The sequence below is a fragment of the Phalacrocorax carbo genome, chromosome 1 (genome assembly GCF_963921805.1).
Source record: "Phalacrocorax carbo chromosome 1, bPhaCar2.1, whole genome shotgun sequence".
Classification (NCBI taxonomy): domain Eukaryota; kingdom Metazoa; phylum Chordata; class Aves; order Suliformes; family Phalacrocoracidae; genus Phalacrocorax; species Phalacrocorax carbo.
This window is the reverse complement of record NC_087513.1, coordinates 73,122,070-73,144,636: the sequence shown is the minus strand read 5'-3', so window position 1 is coordinate 73,144,636 and position 22,567 is coordinate 73,122,070. Positions and strand designations below refer to the sequence as shown.

The window sequence follows — 22,567 nt, the reverse complement described above, 5'->3', positions numbered from 1 at the left end:
ATATTACTACATATCAAGTCAGTATTGACTTGATCAGCCTTTTGTTTGAAAGGCATGTGCTTTGTAAACTATGAATATGCATATGTGCCTTAGACATGCAATCGTTATCTCACCCAGTAAGATGACAATTTAAAATATTTCATTGTTAAGTCCCTTTGATAATAGGCAGAATGTTTAAAATTAATGTGTGGGTGTATTTTACACAGTCTGTGGTTAGACCTGACCCATTTTAAACATTTGTTTTTTCTGTTTATCCTTTAGAGTTAGGTATTTATCTCACAAATACTGAGATTGGTTAGGGTACCTTCTTTGTATATTAATTTTCTTTACCTTGCTTCAAAAAAACGTTAGCCTATACTGCCATCAAAGTAAAGGATAAATGCCTATATACTGCTAAGAGCATAAGGTAACTAAAGTTGAACTCTCAAAAGGGTTACTCCATGTGCAAGATGTAAAAAAATCCCTTATAAAACAGAGGTTGTCTCAAAGCACTTCAGAAGAATATAATTTCTTTGAATGACCCACAAGAACACATGAGTTACAATAAACTGTTTTGCCTTATATAACCTGGCATTGGGACTGCTTAGAATTTAATATCCTAAATTTGTACAGGTACAATATGATACCACCTGCAGGTCAAGCAGGATAAACATTTTCTTACCTGGCATTAAAAATAATTCCCTTGGGAGAGAGAGAAGTAGAGACCTTCCACATTCTTGTATTTTCTTTTACAAGTTCCTCATTGGAAAATCATCCAGAACAACAAAGGTGCTACTGCAGAAAATTTTGTTCTTCCTGGCAACAGGGTAATTCTTCAGAAGCTCTGTTAAAATCACCACTGTTATGCCACAATATCAGAACACTGAGCAAAAGGAAAGGAAGAAGACAAACTGAAATTCAACGGTTTTGTTTATATATGCTCAAAATTGGCATTACTAATTCTAATATTGACTGCCTATATTGGAATCCCCAGCTTGGTTTCCTTGCCCTGTTTATGTGTACAGAATGCAGTTTTTTCCTTCTGCTTTGTCCTCCCCCTGTACTATTTTAAAACTGACTTTTTTTTTTTTTTTTTTTTTTTTTTGCCACAATGATATTACAAGACTATGTATCCCAGATCAGAGTTCTCAGAATTGATACTCTCCATCCCCAAGAACACAGTGCTGGTACTGCAAGTGCTTTATTGAACAGAACTATTGCCAGCTACTGAGGTGTTTCAAAAGAGAAGAAAAAAGGAGTCTTTTTAAGTTTTGCTAAAAGACACAGGTCTGTCTGTCCTTGAAGCCCACTTAGCACCTTGTAGGATCAGTCCTCAAGTTATTACCACTTGGGGTAAGGAAGTTTTGAAAGCTGTCTTACTGAAGCTCAAGCTAGAGTTACAGTGAAGAAAGGTTCCCATAGGATGAAAGTAGAGAGGCCAAAATACAGGAATAAAGTCTGACTCTGACATGTTAGGCTCATTCTCTTAGCAGCAATTAACAACTCGTAGTACTTACCTGTCTACAGCTTCTTTAAAGTGTCCTGTATCCATGCCAGCTTTCTCTGAAGTCACTGAGAGCCAAACCAGGTGGAAAATTTACCCTGATGTGTACTTTACCACAGCATGGATCAGTACTACCTTTAATCACAGTATTCCCTGCACTGAAAAGGGGAATACGTCAAGTATTTTGGTAAATATAGCTACTACACATGGCAAATGTCAAGATTTTAATGACACTCACTTGTCAGTGCTTTCTATCTTCAAAGGGCTTCCCATTAGTTGACATACTTTAGAGTAATGACTATTCAAAAGTGCCCAGTGAAGTAAGTGCTCAAAGTATAAAGTCGTTTTCTGGCTTTCTTCTCTCCCTTGAGTTCATTGCCCCAAACCCCTTAGAATGGGGGCTGTATTTGATCACTGCTACATAGTCCTGGCATGTTAAAAGCTGTTTCATGACAACATGGTTAGCAGGTAAGTAGTTTTGCTGCTTGATTTGTCCAGCATTTTACTGTAAGCCTCCAGGCTTGGCAGGGTAGATGCATGTCTGCCATTGTTAAGGCCTCATTTTTCCCTCTGAGTGTCATATCCTTAGGCTTCAGTGGAAGCCATAAGGCAGAACACAGGCTTTGCATTTTGACTATAGAGTTAGCTTATCTTTCACCACTCACATCTTGCTTTGCTGTTCTTAAATGCCATACTTCATTCAGTAATTCCTTTTTCTTTTAATCCAGCTTTCAAGAATGTATTTCATAACAGCCCCCATCTACAGGACAATTATGCTTAGCTGTACTCAACAGTGATGATTTCATAACACGCCACAAACAGGTGCCTGTTAAATTCCTTTATTGGAGACAGAAACATTGCATAATTACAGATCTGATGAGGAAAACTTGCAAATAGTATAGACTGTTTCTACTGCCAGCAAAATACAGTTGTTACAGGATTTATAGACATACAAATATAAAGTGTTTCTTTCATGCCAGATGGTCTGTATGTAACAATGCCATTAAGAGTGCTTAATTGTGCTTCTACAAAACCTTTAGAGAAGAATGAGGTAGAGTTTCCTTTAGTTTATCCAGTCTTTTTTCACACATCTGTCCTTTACTGCTTTTATATGCTCAGATCCTTGTAAAATACCCGGTTAACTTTAACATTTGAGAAAACAGAGACCTTTCAGAGGTGTTTATTTCTCCCTCTTTAAGATGCTAATTTCCCACTGCTTATATGCTACAATTCCAATAACTACTACTGCACCCTTCTTCTAAATGCCTCAGAGGTCAGGTAGATTGGGACATCTGTCTTCCCAAATGCACTCCTTCAATAGAAATTATTTGCTGGTAGCTTTAGATAAAACTCCTACTTGTCACCATCATGGCAAAGAACCTTTTACATTCTGTCACTCTACTATAGTGGCCAAGCTGGAGCCCAAGCCATCTCCCCAGGAGATGGAAGGAATAGATTCACTCTTTGTCAACATCCTCAACTACAGAAAGAGTTAATGATATACTTGTCTCCTACTTGCAGTTCTAGTCAACTACTGGGCCATTAGAAAAGAATATAAATCATGGGAACAGAATAGGCCACTGACTTGTAGAAAACTTTTCTCACTGTTAGATGATCTGGAGTGCTACCTGTCTGTTTCAATCTAATATTTTACTGTTTCATGACATATAAAGGTTCGTTGCAGGTTTCAGTTAAGATACTAGGGCCCAAGTTATGAAAATGTAGGCACAGATGTAGGTACTTAAGCAATGAAATAAAAGCATTCTTAAATAGCAATACCAATCTACCATCCTGCTAGACATTTGCTGTACCTGGGTAGTCTCTGTTTTGGACTGAATGAGAATGGTAATGACGTTGTTCTGACCTCCTGTCTTGACTGGCTTGATGGGTAATTTTAATCTAATTCGTTAGCATGCCTGTTCTGGAACAGAAGACCTTTCACTTTACTTGTTGCTCTGGCATACATGTGCTGCAAGCACTTAGTACTTACTGAAAACGCGAGAGTGCACTAGTAGGGTACAGTAGAGAAAAAAACCACCTTATTTCACCCCAAGAGGTCACAATTCTAGCAGTGACCAAATCATAATGAAGAGGAGGTTTGGCATACAGGAAGGTGATTACGCAAAGAACAAGAATGTTTGCTTTCTTCTCATAACCTACTGAGACATGATATTTAAGAAAATAGTTCAATTATGCTGTATCAGAATTCTAAAATAAAAGGAAAAATTTTTATTAAAAGGTGCAAAATATAAGATTGCGTGTTCACATCTTGATCACAGAATGAAAGAAAATCTGTACCTGCAAGATAGTACTGCCTGAGATAACTTCTGAACTCCTCCATCTCACACTGAAATTACTGCTCTAACAGAATCAAGTCCTATATAGAATTAGCATTATAAAGAGAACCAGCTCTTAGAAATTTTCCCAACTCTTGCTTAGGGGAAAAAAAAGCCCTATGCTTGTTTTATCTACTATTCCCTGCATACCTCTTTGGTAAAAACTAAAAATGACCAGTGTTGGAATACTACTTAGAACACTGTAGTTAATTACTTCCACAAAGTTGTCTTCTCTTTTTCTACCTTAACTTTATCCAGCAGATATTTTAAAGACTTTAAAATTCCCTATCAAGGTCTTAAATACTCCTTAAGATCTTCCTATGAACATAAAATTTAAAGATTTTCTTTTAAAAAGCATGGCTAGAGAATTCAGGATTGTGGTAAAAATCAGACCCAATAAATTAAGTATTAAGATAAGCAAAGAGTATAAATTCATATTCAGGGGGAAGGAAGAGGATCTAGCTATGCTGTTATTACTAATGAATTTAAATACCATTATTTTTAGTAAATTTGGGTGTGGTTAACCTTGCTAGTATAGTTAATGACATTTATTTCTATCTAAGCTACTAATTCCAAAATCTTGTTCCAAATCTAAGGTTTGACTATTTTAATTCAGTATTGTTCCACACCTGCTAAGCCCTAATGTACATGACTGTTTTAGCTCAAGGTAATGCCTAAATTAGTTTTGCTTATGGAATTGGGGATATATTTGCCAACTGTGCTATAGATGCCACTCAGATTTTGCATAGTCAGGGAAAATATCCTGGAATTCCCACTACTAACCATCATGCTTAAAGCATGGCATGGGCAGAAGGATTGCTACAGCAGTATTTTTCACCAGTGTAATACCAATACCCTCTTTTGCTATTATGACTAAAAATACAAATACTTCTTAAGAAGTTACTTAGCTCGAATGATTTAGGACCTATGAATTACTTTTCCAAATCTTGGGAACAGTGACAAAATACAGTAAAACACAGCTCTTTGATACTTCCCAATTGCTAAATCTTGCAGTTCAGAAAATTTGTAGTCAAGATTGATAGAGAGATCTGTCTCAGTGCTACATAACAAAATGTACCTCTAGAACAGTTGTTATCTAATGACTTTACATGGAGAGGTAAAATGCTTCCTTCAAGCACCGCTTTTAAATAAGACAGGTGGAGGTGAATTGTCTTCAAGATCTTTCTGTATTCTACTTTGTATTCTGAACTACGTATTTTGCTTGTTTATGGGTTCATACAGCAAATCTTAAATATATTTCTCATTCAAATAACATTTTTCTCCTGCATAATCAAGATGCTTCTACCACAAAGCAATCCTTGAAATACTGCACTTTACATGGCATCTTTCTCTGCTGCTGAAAAAGCTTTCTGGAAAGCTTATTTGATCTGTAGTAAAATAACTTCTTATGCAAAAGTTTGGATTAGGGTTAAAAGTGATATAAATGGTACTACTACTACTCTACACTTACAAAGTTGTTAGATAACTTGTCCAGGGTCACAAGTCAGTGGCTGGCTGTTCAGGCATTACATGTGCAGGTGGTGAAGTGCAATTCTGATCCCTGAACACCTGCAAGATGAACAAAACACCTTTTTTTTTTTTTTTTTTTTTAACTGTCACTACTGCTAAAAGCAAAAAGAATGCAAGATTTGCTTATATGGTCACTTTTAGATATGAGGTCAAGTGGCATCATGATAGGAAGCTGGGGAAAAGGGGCTGCAAGTATGTGTGGAAGGGAGAGAAAGACAGCAAGGAATGGCCCACCTCAGGGCATGCTCAGCCATCATTTACACCTGCCCACCTCTCCACATATAAGCCTGCACCTAGAATATTAAAACTTACCCTCCGTAGAGTGAATCCCATGTAGAGAAAGCCAATGTGCCATAGTCTGGCAGGCTGTGCTGCCATCTCGTTATTCTATTTCACAGCAAGGCACTATGAACAGACAGTTCACACTAAGCAATCTGTTGAGATTATGCAGATTGTCTTGGAGAGGCCATTGAATTCAAGAGGGTTCCTCCTCTAATTAGGCAGCTATGAGATCAGTCCCAGCTGTTTTTCTGTCTACCTCCTTGGAAAACCATGCATTAGACAGACATTTCATATAACTTGCACTCCAAATGACTCTTTCAAAGATCACATTTTTCTAAATTACCATTCTCCATGCCTGAAGAAAAATAAGTATAAAATAAGTATACAGGAGAGGATCAATGATATCTGTCTGTTGAATTAGGTAAACCCTAAACAAGAGTTTATCTAGAACAATGAGGAGTGCAGGACAACTGCTTTTTGGCTTGAGATAGTTGAACAGGTGTAAACAATGACTGGGCAGAGAGATCTCTCACTGTCTTGCTTTTGTCTTATCAGACTTCCCTTCTATAACCCAGAAAAAACATGTTTGCTTTGCACTGCTACAGACTGAACAGATTATCTACCCTAAGCAGGAACCTTTATTAGCATTCTCACCAGAGTCTCTCACTGTAAGTTCTCAGCAAATTTGCCCTCATGGCATTAAGAATCTAGTTAACTAATACCAGTTGCTGAAGCCATAACTCTTGGCATCAGAATAGCTTGTGCGAAACGCCAGCTTCATGATAAGTTCTCTCATTTGAAGGACTTCTTTCCTATGCCATGAATCATGCTCACCAAACTGAAAATGAAGGACATGCTCAATACTGAAAATAATAATTAAAAGAATGAAGGGGAGAAGAAAGAAAATACAAAAATTCATTCATACGAGTTCATTATTATAATTTTAAAGTACCAGTGTTTGTAAAACATAAGCATGTGAAAAGCTGAATCTCATTTGATCAACCCAATTAAACATTAAATAATTGCAGCCAATTATGCAAATATCACACAACAATATTAATTTGTTGATCTTTTTTGAACAATCTCAAATTCTCCTAATGTTAGACTATCTTATGTCTTAAATGATCAATTAGCAGAACCATAACTAAGTGATGAAGAATGGATAATTGCCTAGTTATGATGTACCATACTCTTTCTATGTAAATCTGTTGCAATTAAACAAATAGGGCACATGGAGAAAAGATGTGCAGATGTTCTTTTACAATCTATTATTAGCTCAGGGAATACCACAGTTCCCTCCTAAATTTTACAGGGGAAAATAGGGAGAATGCAATACCAAATACTCACTATTATTTACACAGATTATTTCTTTCCTTTGGTTAACAGGATAAAAAAGGAGTGGCAGAATGCAGTGTGGGACAGCATGCAACATCAGAAGAATTTCCTGTGTTGTACTGATCTGTCAGCTCCCCTTTTAGGTTTTAAAGTTTAAAATCTAGAACCTATTCACCTGGATCCCGTTTGGAAACAAGCACAACTTTGAGTTGACATATCCAGAGTAATGCAATTAACCACAATGTTGAAGACAACAGTTAACATACACACAGTACATGCATGTTTTCATTCTTCTCTGCTAGAAAAGTCTATGCGTTTCTGTGGGTTATTCCAGTTTCAACTCTCCTCATTTTGAAGTCTCCATCAGCTCAAAATGTACAGTAAAAGGAGAGGTGTCTCTCTAGTCAGTGCAGGAAACGGTGCAAACCATAATAAATGAAACCACCTGGTTTCCTCACATTAAATTACTTGCATCCAATTTAAGAATTAGTGTTTTACACAACTTCTAGGTTTACACGGCAGTAAAAAAAAAAATCTTCTAACTTGTCCTTATTCATTCTGACTAGTGAATAGATTACTGCTGGTATACTGATGCCTTCATGGGGATTTTTGATATATGATACCCGTCAACTCTATCAACATCCTGAGATGTTAAGGTATCGTACTACCACTTTGCCATGCATCTGAAGTTAGATATTTCCACTTCTCCTTTTGCTGCTAACTCTAAGATGAACATAAGGGGACAGATTAGATAGTTCAGTAACAGGAAGCCACATGTGGTTGCTCTTTACATAATCTTTAGAGAGCTCCATGCTCCATGCCACACTCTAGTTAAAGGCACTCTTTAGTTACGATACTTGTCTCATTGGATAAAACTCTCTACCCCACATTGCTTCTTGACATATTCCCCATGTTAACTTTTCCACCCATCTAATCAAATAAAGACAGACTACCAGCAGCTTATAATACATAGTAAGGTACTGAACAAAGACCAGCACACAATACAGATTCAAATGGTCAGAAAAGCAGCCACAAGACACTATTGCTACTGTAAGTGAAACAACATTTTGTGCTTGCAGTAGTATTCTAAAGAGAAAACTATCCCACAAGTTTTAACAATGGTTACATTTTCAGAGAGAACCTTCAACTGTTCTTCATTAAAATGTCAGATTGGACTGCAGAGAAAGATGGTAAACTCATAATTCGAGGGAGCAAAAGAAAGTGATGGCTAAGTAGGGGTTATCTTTAAAATCTGACCAAAAACAAATAGGAAAGCCATAAGGCTACTTTTTAGCAGTTGCATAAGGCATGGGTGGCCTATTAGAAATTACATTTTGCCTTTTTAAACTATGTTAACAAATGCTAGTAACTACAAAGGACTTACAAAGCATGGGAGAGAAACCGTTGGGTTTTGAAAAAATAAAGTGCTAAATATTTCCCTTAATACTGGTGCATCTCTAATGCAAACTATGGCAACAAATATTTCACTTTTACTTCTTATAGGACTCCATTACTGTCAATAAAATTCCACAAGTTTTACACTGAAGTAGCACTTTGGAACATTGATACAGAACATGGTGACCCTTTTTGGCAAGAGATATCTTAAAGCTGTTCAACAAAGCTGTGTGCAAAAAGAGAAAGATAATAAATATTACATATGACTGTTAGTGAACATTTGCAGAAGTTGTTTCCCTTACTATGGGCTACATGCTCTATATTGCTTCCAAATAGTACCAAGACTGTGTGTGAGAGACTAGCAGTATATGAAGAAGTATGTGCTTAATCAGAATTAAACCAGGGTTTGAACGAAATCTCTTTCCTTCTTGTGCTAGGTATTTTCTGTTGACTACATAGCTTGTTCCTTAATAAGAAGGCTGGATACAATTCACAGCGAGTGGTGAAGGGGACAAGAAAAATGTTTTGCTGATCTGAATTATGTGACTGGATGATGAAAGAAATTCCTCAATCCAAAGGTTTCGTTGCTGTGAAGAGTGGTTCGACTTTCACAGCTACACTTGTCTAATCTTATTTTCTGGACATTCACCTGGAAGGCAATGCTGTGTCCGCAGTGCCCAGCTCTGTGCTAGGCCAGACAAAGGGTAATTCTTGTATCAGCAGGGCCTGACCCAGCCCTGTAAATCGTATATGGAAGGATGTATTCAACTCAGAGAAGTATGCACTGCCCAAGCAGCCACTGCATATCCCCGTGGAGGGAAAGGCAACAGGCCAACAGGGAGCATATTGCAGGCTGGGTCGACTCAGAGAATTTTGGCCTAAAGGACAAAGCTGTTATTTGACAGACTATGCACAAGGGGATCTAGAGGGTTATGCAAATGTAGGAATCTCCCATACAAGCAGAGTTTGAAAGGAAAGAGCATATGGCTAAACTTAATTGTTTCCCAAACACAGAGCAAAAGGCAGAACAATGTCAATAGAACCCTGTGGCCAGCTAACAGGCAATTTCTTTGTGTTATATGACAACGTGCTCTGCTAATGATGGCAGTTAAAACAAACCAAACTGAAGAGCAGTTGAAGAACATTTTACAAGTTTTCAGACTTATACAGAAGACACAAGGAGGCACTAAGAAAACCATTAGGAAAGTTCTATTGCTAACACTTAGCACCTCTACCAAGAAGACAGGCTTCTACAAACAGGATTACAGTAGAAATCAAAATGATTGTGTTCACATTTGCTGGATTGTGGAAACAATCATCCTGGGGAGCAAATTGATACAGAAACTATGCTACGCACAGGCAGCTACAGAAGTTGTCATTATTCAGGTCTGTTCTGTCTGGAGGGTCTGAACAATTCCACCTTCATGACACCAGCACTGCCCAATCACTGTCTTCTCTTCCATACTGAAATGAAACAAAACCAGAGTTTAAGAATAAAAGTTGAAAGTAACAGTGTTCAGTTATGATAACTTCTAAGGTCTACCCTCAGAAAGATTCATATCCACCACCCTAATAGTAGTTTACATTATTTCTTATGCCTTTACTTCTGTCTTTGATTTAAGCAAAGCCTAAAGGCAGCTTGAAGCTTTATCCATCTTCCAATAAGTAGACTAGGAAAGGGCGATACTGTTACTCACTACAGATGATACACAATAGTCCTGCTTCCCTAGAGCTTTCCATGAATTTAATACAGATATTCCCTAAGGTCAGTTCACTAACTCATTCATAACTATGCCCCTGTTCAAGCTCCAATAAACAAACACATTTGGGTTTATTTCTTTTTATTTTCAAGGTGGCTTTTTATTACAGCATTCTGTTTGAATGTGAAATAAAACCTACCAGAAATACCACAGAGTACAATTAGAGAGAATTGTAACCCAAATAAAACAAGTCGTCTTTCCATACGCAAACCAACAGGATCACCAGTCAATACTACAGAAACCACACACAGCTACTACACAAACTACCACACTGAACTGTATCCCTTCCAGAGGAGGATACAGTCCCAAGGCAGCACTTTTGTTTGTTAAACTGGCTCCATGTTCTAAGGCTCTTTTTCACCAGTCCTGTAAACAATGCTCTAGAGAGCCCCAAAACCACACAAGTATGTATGTAAAGCAGAGGTGGACAGACTAGCAGCAGATATAAGTTGGGAGCACTTTCCCTCACAGTACCATGTTCAGGGAGCTTGAAAATACTTTCTACCAAGGAATAAAGACTGTTTTTAGAGGCTTTATGTAGGCTGAAAAGATCAGTTGATGATAATTTCTTCAGAGAGGATAAAAGGAAGTTACTCCAATCCAGGTTCTGCATCAGCACGAAAGGAGATAAATAGACATTAAAGGAGGGAAAAGATGAGAGCTCCAAATCAGGATGAGCGAGAAAAGCACAATTCTAGATCCACAAAGGAATGATGTTCAGTGTGGTTGTGTTTTACTCCTTACTCCAGCAGGTAAAGCCTCTAAATGACCTCCACTTGCATCACATCTACTTTTTCTTTTCATTACGTATTCTGCTGCTTCTGTTCTTCAGTCTGCAATGTGATTGACTAAACGTGGATATGGTGCTACACAGGACCTTGGATGAATCCCTTGTTCAAAGGACTTCCAGCTTACATTCCCAGATATCAGTGTGGTTGCCTTGGGAACTCTAATCAAGGAAAAGCAGATGTATCATTAGTTTAACCACAAAGTGCTAGATTACCCTCATGTGAGGCAATTTTGTTGAGGATGGGGGCAAAGGGAGAAAAAAGGAGATGTCTCTGACCTTCATATCACTGCTTCTCAGGGGAAAGGTGGCACCCCCATTTCCCCCAAATAAAAAAGCAGGCACAGGCCAGGGCATTATTTGTAAGTTTTGCTTTCTTTAGGTAGTAGTATCATCTAATGCTCTGATACTGACTTCAGAAATTGCAAGGTCTGGCCTCAGTTGCCATTTGACTATGGTTTGAACTCGATTGCAGAATTAAAAGGGGAATGAAGGTGTTATACCACAGTCAAGATATTTTCATTCCGGAAGTAAAAGCAGATTTAACTTCATTTTCTGATTTTGTCAAAGACATCGTGACCTCAGGCTAGTCAATCCCATCCCTACTTTTCCCCCTTCACAGGGCCTGCTTTGCAAAAATTAACACATATGTTCTCCTTCTGTGGTTGTTTTCTGCTGGCCTACCCATTTAGATTGTACAACTTTGAGAAAGATAGGGGTTTTGACTAAACGTCTGTCCACTGCTGTCTTGGCTGCAGTTTTTAAATGTATTTTATATCATGTAGTATAAACAATATAGCTTACCTTCTATCCACCCCTTCCAAGTTGCATCCTGATCTACACTTTAAAGGGTATTGCAAGAGCTTTTTATTCTCAAAGCATGGAATGCAAAACCACAAAAATATCTGAGTGGTATTTCAGTGAGTATATTCCCAGAGAAAAGGATCTAATCTCTAAATCTTCTAACTCAAGCAGTTATAGAAGATAGGGTACTATGACTAATTCATTCATAAGTACACTGTTACAATATACAATATAAATTATTTAATCTTTATCAGCCTTTTGTAATCACGATTTCCACTCGGTGATAGGAAGGGAAATGTATATTGCAGTGCTATTACTGTCTCTCTCAATTGGCATGAGAAATTGAATCAGTTCTGCCCATGAGTTTCTAATTTGTCACTCTAGCTCTAGTTCCACCGAACAGCTGTTCAAATCCAAAGAAATCCTGTTGAACACAGAAGACTTGCAAAAGAACGATGAGCAGCATGAAAGCAGACTTGGAAACACAATAATGAAGATAAACTGAAAATGTTAAAAAAGCATGTATTGTACACTAGGGAATATTGGATATGGATATGGAATATTGGATATGGAGCCCTGCACCTCTTGGTCACAGATTAAAATGCAGGACAGTGTTGGTACTGAGAATTTTTACTTTTTTACAAATGTCTGTTGTCCAACATGAAATGGTTACATTGCCCTAGTTCAGGCAACAGCACAGCACAGAGACCAAAGCTGTGTTTGGCTGTAATTTCTATTCCATTTTATTCTTCGAAACTTGAACGTTCTTTGGAATAACAGCCTCAGACCATCCATATGATATGACAGTACCCCAATGATATTGCAAAGATATTTTTTTTTCCTCCTGATAGAATATATAAAAGATCTTTGTGAAAGATCCTGAAAACTCCCCTGACATTTTAAGAACGTTATATATTCTGTTTTGTGTGTGGCAGCATTTTTTTCCATATGACAACCTGGGGTCCATTTGGATATGAGCTCATCTCTCCACTGACAGAAGAGTGCAGAAACAGTCTGCAATCACTGATTGCTCTTAAAAAAGAAGCAGACATCATTCTCTTTAAAATCATGTTTTTAACAGTGAACTGTTCTAAGTCTTCTGGTTTTTTTAAAGAAGGAAGAAAACCCAGAAGTAAACATATACATAATTCTCCAGCACTTTCCAAGAGTGATGGATTTCCTTTTGGCATGCAACTAATGAACATATGGTATGTACGCAGCTGAAAGGCCAAAAGGTCCATATGCATAGCTGTAAAGTGAAAAGGTCCAAGAAAGACAATGGTGAGAAGCAATCCATTCTTTTTCAGCCTCCTCCTGAGCCTTGGTTGGAGGTGGAAAAGCAGGGTGATCAGGGAAGGCATGGGAGGAAGCCTCAGGGAGCAGGCTGGATAAATTTGTCTTAATAATCCATTCACTGTCTATTGGCCAAGGAAAAAAGAGACATATTCCAGTGTTGGCTTCTGAAACAGAATTCTGGATTTCACAAGCCATTCTTCTAGAGCAGGCACTTGCTGTCTTACGACACAAACTGCTAAGGCAGTACCTATTCCTACACATAACACTCAACAAGGTGCTAGAACTGACCTCAACCCTTTCTGCTGCTGAGCTGTTCATGACTGCAATTAGAAGTGATCAGTGGAGACTCAAACTGATCACAAATTGTTGAAGGCCCTAACATATATTGCAAAAGCACTGCCTAGACATCAGAAGGTAACACAGGAGTTACATTAAAGATACTTGACATACTAACAAGATGGCTTTAATCAGAGCAGAGCACTATGGAAACTGATCAATATGTATCACAATGAAAAGTGTATAATAAATCTGGACATATGACAATAAAAAAATAAAGTGATGGACACCAACTGTTATTTTAGATAGATGTATTAGGCACATGGGATGAGAAAGATTAAATAAAACTGTGGTATGCAGTGGGATTATGTAAAAAGGCTACTGTGTATTTTAATATAGTAAGATGATGAAAATGTTACATGTAACTGAGCTGGGGAGCATAGAATATTAAGCCTATCCTTCCCCTGAACAAGTAGTAAAATCTAGAACCAAGGGTGCCTATGCTTATTCCTAGCTATCAACTAATTAAACTACTGTTTGAAGAGAAAGATCCAGATCCCAAGCCATTACAGTTGGCACAGCTGAAACAACAGAAACATGACAGGGTAGTGTCTCTTTTTGCTCCCATGAAAGTTGGCTCAGCCACCAACACAAAGGTTCCAGAATATCAAGAATTCTTTCCTCCAAGTTGCAGCCAGAAATGTCCAATACTATTCTAAAGAACAAGAGATGCTGATCCCATGTCATCCTTCTAGTGAAAAAGGGTCAAGTGGTCTTGCTGCATCATTTAAGCTACAAGTCAGGGCAAGAGGAAAGAAAAAATAAACAGTAATTATGCTGGAGACCAGCAGCTGTGAAAGATATAAATATATGGAGAAACAAGAGTACAGAAGAACCACCAAAATGATATGAGGTGGCCTGACTTCCCACCTTGTCTAAGACTACTTCACCCTACTTGAATTAAGCAATAAAAACCCCATAATGGGTAGCAATAGATTTAAACTTGGACTGCAATATAGCACAAAACACTGAATAAATAACTTTACATAAATGAACGTGATTATCATGGGACTTTACGTGGGTCAACATAGGACTGCAGACTGCAATTCAGTAGTAGTTTTTGTTTGGGGTCTCATCAGAACAATTCTGTGTCAGATTATTTCTACACACTAGTAAAGAGCCTGTAAAATAGAAAAATCAATTTTTGGACTCCTTAAAGTTCTGATTATTTTATGGGATGCATAGAGTTGCTATGTGGTGCAGTACATCTCACAGTCTTTCAAGAATATTCTTAGTTCAGGGCTTACTGGCAGGAAAGTAAAAATTTTAGTAGCAAATCTAAGAACATCTTGAGCCAAAAGATAAGAATGTAGAACAGTAACCATCAGACTTGATTTGAAGAAATAATGGCAATACTGCCAATTAGCTGCTATCAGATCTTAAATAAAGGGGGTTGTAACTTGCCAAGACCTACTCCTATCCCCAAGTCCCTCACACCATAAACTATGCTAAATAAGGAGAATAAAGCAGGCAATTAAAATAAGAAGGTCCATCATGTGCTGCTCATTGACTTTACCTGAAGGGGTATTGACTTCTCCATCCAGACGTGGGGGTCAAGCATAGATTCTAAATAATAGACTTTGATATTTAGCAAATCACAGAGGAAGGAACGGTTTTAAGGACAAGAAGTGATCATGTGATTGGAAAGAGGCTGAGAAACAGAAAAGATCATCAGTTGGCTGCGCCCAGTGAGTGCTTATTACTTCACCCATCTCTTTATTGATTAGCCTATATTCATTTGTGATCATTGTTATTAAGATGCTTCATAATGCTATTTTTTCCCCTTGAAAATGAACCTATAACAACAGTACTGGATTTCACTGATAGCAGTAATAAAACTTAGAACTCTCATCCGGCTTCCAAGATGAACAGCAAAAAAATATATCACTCTCCATCCATACCATACTTCCTCAATGGAAAAAAGAAAAGATAGACTATCCACACCAAAAAAAAAGAGCCTATATTATTATTATAATTATATAATGGTGCCTATAGCACCACTGTTAAAAAGATTATTTTCCAATGTTTTCAAATGTTTACCTTTTATTATTTCATCTGGTTAAAGAAGAGGAAGCACCTTACCTGGATATCACTCAGCTTATTCAGGAAACGGGTTGTTAACTGAGGTCCATTCTCCATAGATGGAATGTGCAAATGCTGACATTCAATAAAGGGGGGTGGGGGAGGAGAGAGAGAGAAAGTAACATGTAATAATAGCTTTATACACATATTAATACCTTAGGGGCACCAAGAATTTTAATAAATATTTATTAAGCTTTCCAGCCCACCTTAGAAGTAGGCAAGGATTGTTGTAAAGTTTTTTGTAGGAAGGCATGCTGAGCCAGTGAACGACTAGATTACTTGAACTGTTATGCCATTTTTAAACAAAGGCTAATCTAAGCCTTCCAAAAGATCTGTCCAAAACAGAGGGTATATTGTACAGCCAAGAGTAGTAACACTGTATACAGTGCTTCATTTCAAAGTATATCACATAGAAACACAAGTACATTTATAGTACTTATCATCAGCCAGCAAACTTGATGCCTCTCATATTATCTTAGCATCTGACAACATCAATATATTATTCCATCTTCTTAATTCAAGAAGTGTTACCTAACAGACATTTACTGCACTTGTCATATATAATGGAACAAAGCACGTCCGTATATGCAGGTGCAATAACCCAGCCTTCTGAACTAACTTTGTGCTGACTAAATAGCATCAAGTCAGCTTAACATTCTGAATGCCTGTGGAATTCCACTGGTGCAGGACAAGCCTCCCATATGGTATAAAGTAGATGGAAGCAGATATGTGCCCTTTTGAAACAGCTCTTCCATCAGAGCTGGGTTCTCTGCAATGAGGGGTGAAGAGGAGATGAATTTGAGAAGGAAAGAATGCAGTGGCTCAGAAATTTGGTTCCCTGTGAAAGTCTTCCCTCTCCTCACCTTTCCCAGGTGCCTTAACTTTAGAAAAAAATATTCAATAAAAGAAACGTGGGAGAATGTATTTTTCTATCTTTTCAAACAGTCTGGAAACTGGGAACTATTTTTTTCCCTTTTCCCAGGAATTGAGATTTTATGTTTTTAACTATTTAAAGACTGCAGAAGATGGAAGGGAAAGTTCTCTTCTGACAACATAGCAGTAACTCACTTGAGAAACAACATACCGACACTGTTCCTCTTTTCAGGAGCCTCTGGCAGAACTCTTTTTCTATCTCACTTGTTTTTTTGCTTCGGCTACAATTAATTATGCTAAAATTCTGAAGAAAAAAAATAATTAAAAAGAAGACAGACATTTTCTTACCTTGCCCTTATATAAAATTTTAGAGATAGGACATACAACACAAGCTGTTCCAGCACCAAACATCTCCTTTACTCTGTTCTCTTCCAAGGCAGCTATCAGGTCACTCATGGTGATGTATCGCTCAGAAACTTTAAATTCTCCCTGCATAAGAAGCATCATCCATAAAAATTGTAAAAAGTTTAAAAAGTTTGTATTTTTTTTTCATGTTGAAACATCTCTAATAGAACCGTTAGTCTAGTGACAATCAGTCAAGTTTTGGCTGTGAAGCTGTGATCTTCTCAAACCACCAAGTATCACACAAGATAAGACTCCAATCAAAAGAATGACCTTCAAGGAAGTCAGCGGTTTGCCAGATACAATGTTGATGATTAAGAGGCACTTCCCTCTGATTTGGTACAGAATATCAATATTGCATTAGGGAATAACACGGCAGAATTTGTCATGGGTTATGTGATGCAGGATCTGACTACTGATGGACCCTAGCATGGTAGAGTTTGTCCAAAAATTACTCAATTATGTCAAGAAATCCCACTCTTGGACAATTCCTAAGCAAAATACAGTCTGTTAGTTCCACCTGCAATGTCAACTATATGTGATATATTTCTTTAATCCCTGCTGAAATTTCACACTGTAGCCTGCACACAGCTGTCACAAACGAAAATTAACTGTGCTTCAGGTATGAGTAAAGCCATTCACATTGGACAGTCTTAACATAGGAATTGTTTTACCTTCTACAAGTGTTGAAGAATGCATTGCAAGTGATTGAGGGGATGTGTTTAAAAAACATAGATAAACATCAAACTGAAATTTTCATTTCATGGATTTATGTGGACCTTATTATCCTATCAGACCAAACTAAAGCTTAGCTTGTGTTTTATATGCAAGCTTTTTAACATGAAACAGAGATGCTTACAATAGCAGAAAACATGATTAGCTCTGGACAGCATAGTATCTGGAGAGATAGGCAGGGACGCCATGTAAGCAGAGTTTCAGTTAGGTTAGGGAATGGAGGTCAGGAAGAAGAAAACAACCTTTGTAAGAGCAGAAGACACCTAGTTATTCAGGAGGACTGAGGTGAGAGTCCGGTATCTCACAAACAAGCCCTGTCAACTAGGAATATCTGTCTGTCTGTCTTGTAAAGGAGAAGGGACTGAGAAGTGCATGCATAGGCAAGTATCAATATGAACAAAGATGCATAAGAATTCAGCGCAGGTCAACAAGTGGGACACATACACCACAAAGTACATACCTAGCTCTCTTCACTGCAAGTTAGATTTAAGTGACGTAACTGTGAACTGTATTTCAGGAAGTCTTTCAAGCTACATGTGGTTGGAAGCTGAATTAATACCAGGGGGAAAAGTATCACACATGCCTGTGTGATTCCTGTTACTCATCCTTAAACATAAGCCTGGCCAAAACCACCAGACAGGATACTGGACTTGATGAGCCTTTGGCTGCATAGTAGTCTTATTCAAGCCTCAATAAAACCTTTCAATACAGTACAGGCAGAGTGAAAAGTTTGCTGCATTTCAAGATATGAGGTAGTCCCAAGTGTCCAAGTAAGTACTTGGATGGCTACACTGCAGAACTGGAATGTGGAAGCAGACAGATGACTTCAAGACTGTGGCTGGATTTTAGGCTGCATGCTAGTTATTGGAAATAAGGGTGGAGCTATGAGAATTAAGTGGAGGAATAGTGTGCTGATGACTGAAGTATGGCTCTGGTCATGCACGGTAATTGTTTCCTTGCTTTAAGTTGCTGGTATGAGTGGATTTAATGAGAATTTTCATGTTAAATACTACACGGAGCTACTTTAACAGGCTTGCTGTTGTTCTGTGTGACGGGTGTGGGTATTCTGATGATGTTGCCAGGAATCTATTAATTAGCATGCCCTTAGTTCCCATATAGGTTAAAGGATTTGACCAGATCAGTTGAACTTCAAGATACTGAGCACCAGGAATTCTTCCGTTTGTTGATGTTATAACATGATGGTTGAAATCATTACTGTCAAGGTCAAAACACTCACCCAATTGCGCGCGAGATCCAAAATGCTTTGTCTTGTCACTCCTGGAAGGATGATGCCATCTAAAGGTGGTGTTGCCAGTTCATCTTCTGTCAAACACAAAAGAAATAGAAACATCAGTTGAAAAACAAAGAAACAAACAAAAATAACATTTACTGATATTACACCAAACATGACAATTAAAAGAAAGTCCAATGATATCAGAAACATTCCTTACCCAGTAAGTTGCAACATTTATCAGAGTTCTATAAGAACACAGGTTACATAAATTCAATTCCAATAAATTGTTGTTGAATGTTTGGAACCTTTTGAGCACACTGCAGTGAGTGGGGAAGAAACATATTTAATACATTAATCAATACATGGCTAAAGCCTAGTATTATTCCAGCCAGGTTTTATTCCTCAGTGCATCATGGATTCACTGTATAACTACTGGGAACCATTGAATGGCTCAGCCTTCAAATTCAGACTAGAGAGGCAAAAGGGAAAGCCATGCCTAATAATCCCAGGGCAGATCATGACTTTCCCTGAACTGTTTTACTTAATTTAGGAATATGGGGTTCTGTATACTTACTTCGTAGCATTAGTATGAAACATCTACCAGGAATTTTGAGGCCTATTTACCGAACAATCAAAGCAGTGGAAACCTTGCCAAATGCATCTTGAGGGGAGGCTTCCTTAATGATCTTTTGTCTTAGTCTAAACATCCTTTTTTCCCCCTAATTTTCTCTTTACACAAAAAGAGTGATCCTAATAAAAAGCACCAACAATTCAAATTGTTTGGCTAGTTTGGGTTGTTAGCTTGTTTTTCTTATTTTCTTTTGAAAAAGAACATTAGATAAATGTTCATCTAACATAACTAATGGAATGGTAGATAAGTGGTAATCCATACTTGGTAAACACTTAAATTACAATACAGAAGTTTGTATGTAGTCTTTGGTCTTCCATCTGTATTTTGTAGCAAATCAGAGTTAATCTTTTATATTTTAAACCATCACTCTCATTTTAAACCATCACATAGCATACTCAGTAGTTTCTATTATCAGTGAATACTGAGCATTTACTCTTTCAGACAGCTAGGCTCTTTTAAGACAATCTCAAATTTGCACTGAGAAGTGAAGACACCCACAGTCTTTCAGCAATACTCTTCCTACTATTTTTCTAACCATTTCCTCTTCCCAGTGAGAACCCATTATCTTTCTTCATCTTGTGAGGATACTATTCTGCTCGTTAAATCCACAAACCATTAAGGTTTTTGATTAATTTTTACCTACGTCACATAAAAGAGCAAGATATGTATCTTCATGTTTTTATTATGCCCTTTTTCCCTCCCTGCAGAAGACCACTGAATCCAGGCCTGTTTGAATCAGTCTAAAGGAGAAGTGGTCTTAAAAAATGTTTCTACAGGTCCTGTAAAAACTTGCAGCTGGGTGGAAAAGAGAAACACAGTATTCATCCTTGGACTGAGAGAGCAGGTTGAGCTTAGCTACTTAATACTCTGTTTTCAACAGTCAGCTAGATAATTCTGTGCACAAACACTGCCTGCCAGCCAGTGCATACACAGCTCCAGACTGACTACAGCATGGGCTCTCTCCTGCTCTGCAAGAGGGGGCTCTGGGAGCTGGGGTGGGATAGGGGAAATGGAGGATAAATAAATCGAACTGTTCATTGAATCTCCTACTCACTCTCCATTCTCCTAGGAAATGTCGGTTACTTTTTAATGCAACCGCCTCTGGATTTATTCATTTGGACTAGAAGTTTTTCTTACCTATGCTTCCGTGTTCCTTTTACGAGGATCCATACACACGTAAGTAATAGATGTGAACTGCCAGGCCAAAATGTATAAAAAAAGCTGCCCCAGAACAGGCTGTATATTATGCTGTGGTTTGACTAACCGATAGTGCCATTCCCTAACCTATCCTACATTCCTAAGTATGGCAGTGGTGTCTTCTTTCTCAGTCAGGCAAAATAGCTTTCCTTTTCTGGAGTCTGTCTAGCACCGCTCCTAATGTGATGTGTGCCTAGTCCTAATTCTGGCACAACTATCAAAAGAAGAGGACTTTAAAAATTTCCATGAACCACAGGGCTTACCTAATTCTGAACAGTGAAAGCCTGATGTTCTGCGTTTGGGACCCAGTCATACACAAGTGCTCCCCTTTCTCTAACAGAAAACTCAAAATAATGTGGACCTTAATGCCAAAGATTGTGACTACACATTAGATAATGTTCACTATTTGGTGATGTTGCCACAGATCTTGGCCAGGACATTTTTAAACTCAACAACATATATTAATTGATTTGAGCTAGTTTGAAAATGTGCCAGGCCAAACCAGCCACCAAACAGCACTGAGCAGACAGAACATGGGAGTCCCAAAATGTTTCAAGCAGCCTGTAGAATTTTGTCAAGTATACATATGATGCTTACCAGCCTGGGGCCACCCAAAGAACACCTGCTCCCCTGGTATCCGGCAGAGATGATAATCTTATACAAGATGGCATGCCAAAAAGCTCATCCTCAGTCTGAACTGATGCCAAACCAGGCTCCATATGACATCAGTTTGTCCATCTCCAGAAAAACAGACTGTGAGCTCACAGACTCCGTTTGTCTTCTGATTTATTTTGATGGGCTAGAAGCTTTAAAATGTATAGTAGCAAAAAGCAGGAGGGGAGGCATTTGAAGGAAAATGTCAGGGTTTCTCTTCAGTTGACTGCTCTTATTGTTATGGTAGTATTGCTGTCAGTCCAGTGCCCCATTACACCAGGCATGGTATAAGTATGCTGTAACAATGGAATTCCAGCAGTGTGTGTAAAAGGATTTTCAAAATGAGATCTTACATATTACACAGCTTCAGTTTTTACACACATGTATTTATGAACATATAGCAGGTAAGATTCTGAACATAGGATGGCTTCAGTACTGGCCACACTATAACAATGCTGAGAAATTCACCAAAATATATTTTATCAAAATGATAATAGATACCAAGTGAACTTCAGGGTCAAGGAGAACCCAGGAAACCCTGACTTCACTATAATTAGTAGCTGACTTCCTCTCCCAGTTTGTTCTGGACCTTTCTATTTCTTTTTCCTTACTTTCCCTCAGGCTTTTCTCCTACTCTCCCCTTATGCAATCACTCTGTCTTTGCGTCTCAGTCAATTTACTTTCCTCAATTACTTTCCTTTCCTTTTCATTGTCTGCCATCTCATTCATCTGCTGCTCTCCCCTCCGTGCTACTGCCATGGCTTTCTATTAGACCAGAAGGTACGATCCTTATTTTGTTAGTAGTCTGCTTGTACAAGATACTTCAGCACAAATAGTCCTCCACCTACAGAACACTAAGCAAACTTGCCTGCCTGATATTTTACCTGACTGTTCCAGAGAATCTTTTAACATATTTATAGTTTATGTAAGCTATTTTGAAGTGGGCACTATTAATCTCCAACTTAATAACAGCACAAAAATATTAAGTAATACCTGAACACTATTCACAATGCTTTAACATTAAAGCTAGAAGCAGAGACCCAGATGGTTCCAAATCATTCTGAAGAAACTGAATTTTTGGAAAGTGCACACAGATTTCATAGCTAGCAACCTTCAGGTTGGACATATGTTTAAATTTTAAGGTTTTCCATAAAGTCAAGCCTATATTCAAGGAAGAAGAACAGACATTATTAAAGGAAATGAGTTTCAATGTTAACAGCTTCTTGGGATTGTCATGGGCTCTGAAGAGGCAGGTGGAAGGCACTGTAGGGTGACTAAATTTTTCACTTTGTGAACATAAACCATAAACAGTGTTTGATGAATGGAATATCACACTTCTGTATTTATGCAGCAGCAGGGATCCAGATTTGGACATATTCTAAACCTCAGCCAGAGCAGCAAGTAGGCATGCCACA

The 22,567-nt window shown here is 38.0% G+C and overlaps 1 protein-coding gene across 2 annotated transcripts in view; it reads right to left on the bottom strand.

The window, feature by feature from the left end:
- Positions 1–2,306: 2,306 nt before the first annotated feature.
- Positions 2,307–22,567, bottom strand: part of BCAT1 (branched chain amino acid transaminase 1) — a 67,444-nt gene continuing 47,183 nt past the window's right edge. For both annotated transcript variants that reach the window (XM_064459631.1, XM_064459639.1), the window contains 4 exons: positions 18,674–18,759; positions 16,648–16,788; positions 15,427–15,501; positions 2,307–9,825 (listed from right to left, as the gene is read on the bottom strand). In XM_064459631.1, the coding sequence (XP_064315701.1) occupies positions 9,784–9,825; positions 15,427–15,501; positions 16,648–16,788; positions 18,674–18,759 (344 nt within the window). In that variant the 3' untranslated portion in view covers positions 2,307–9,783. The remainder of the gene's footprint in view (positions 9,826–15,426; positions 15,502–16,647; positions 16,789–18,673; positions 18,760–22,567) is intronic.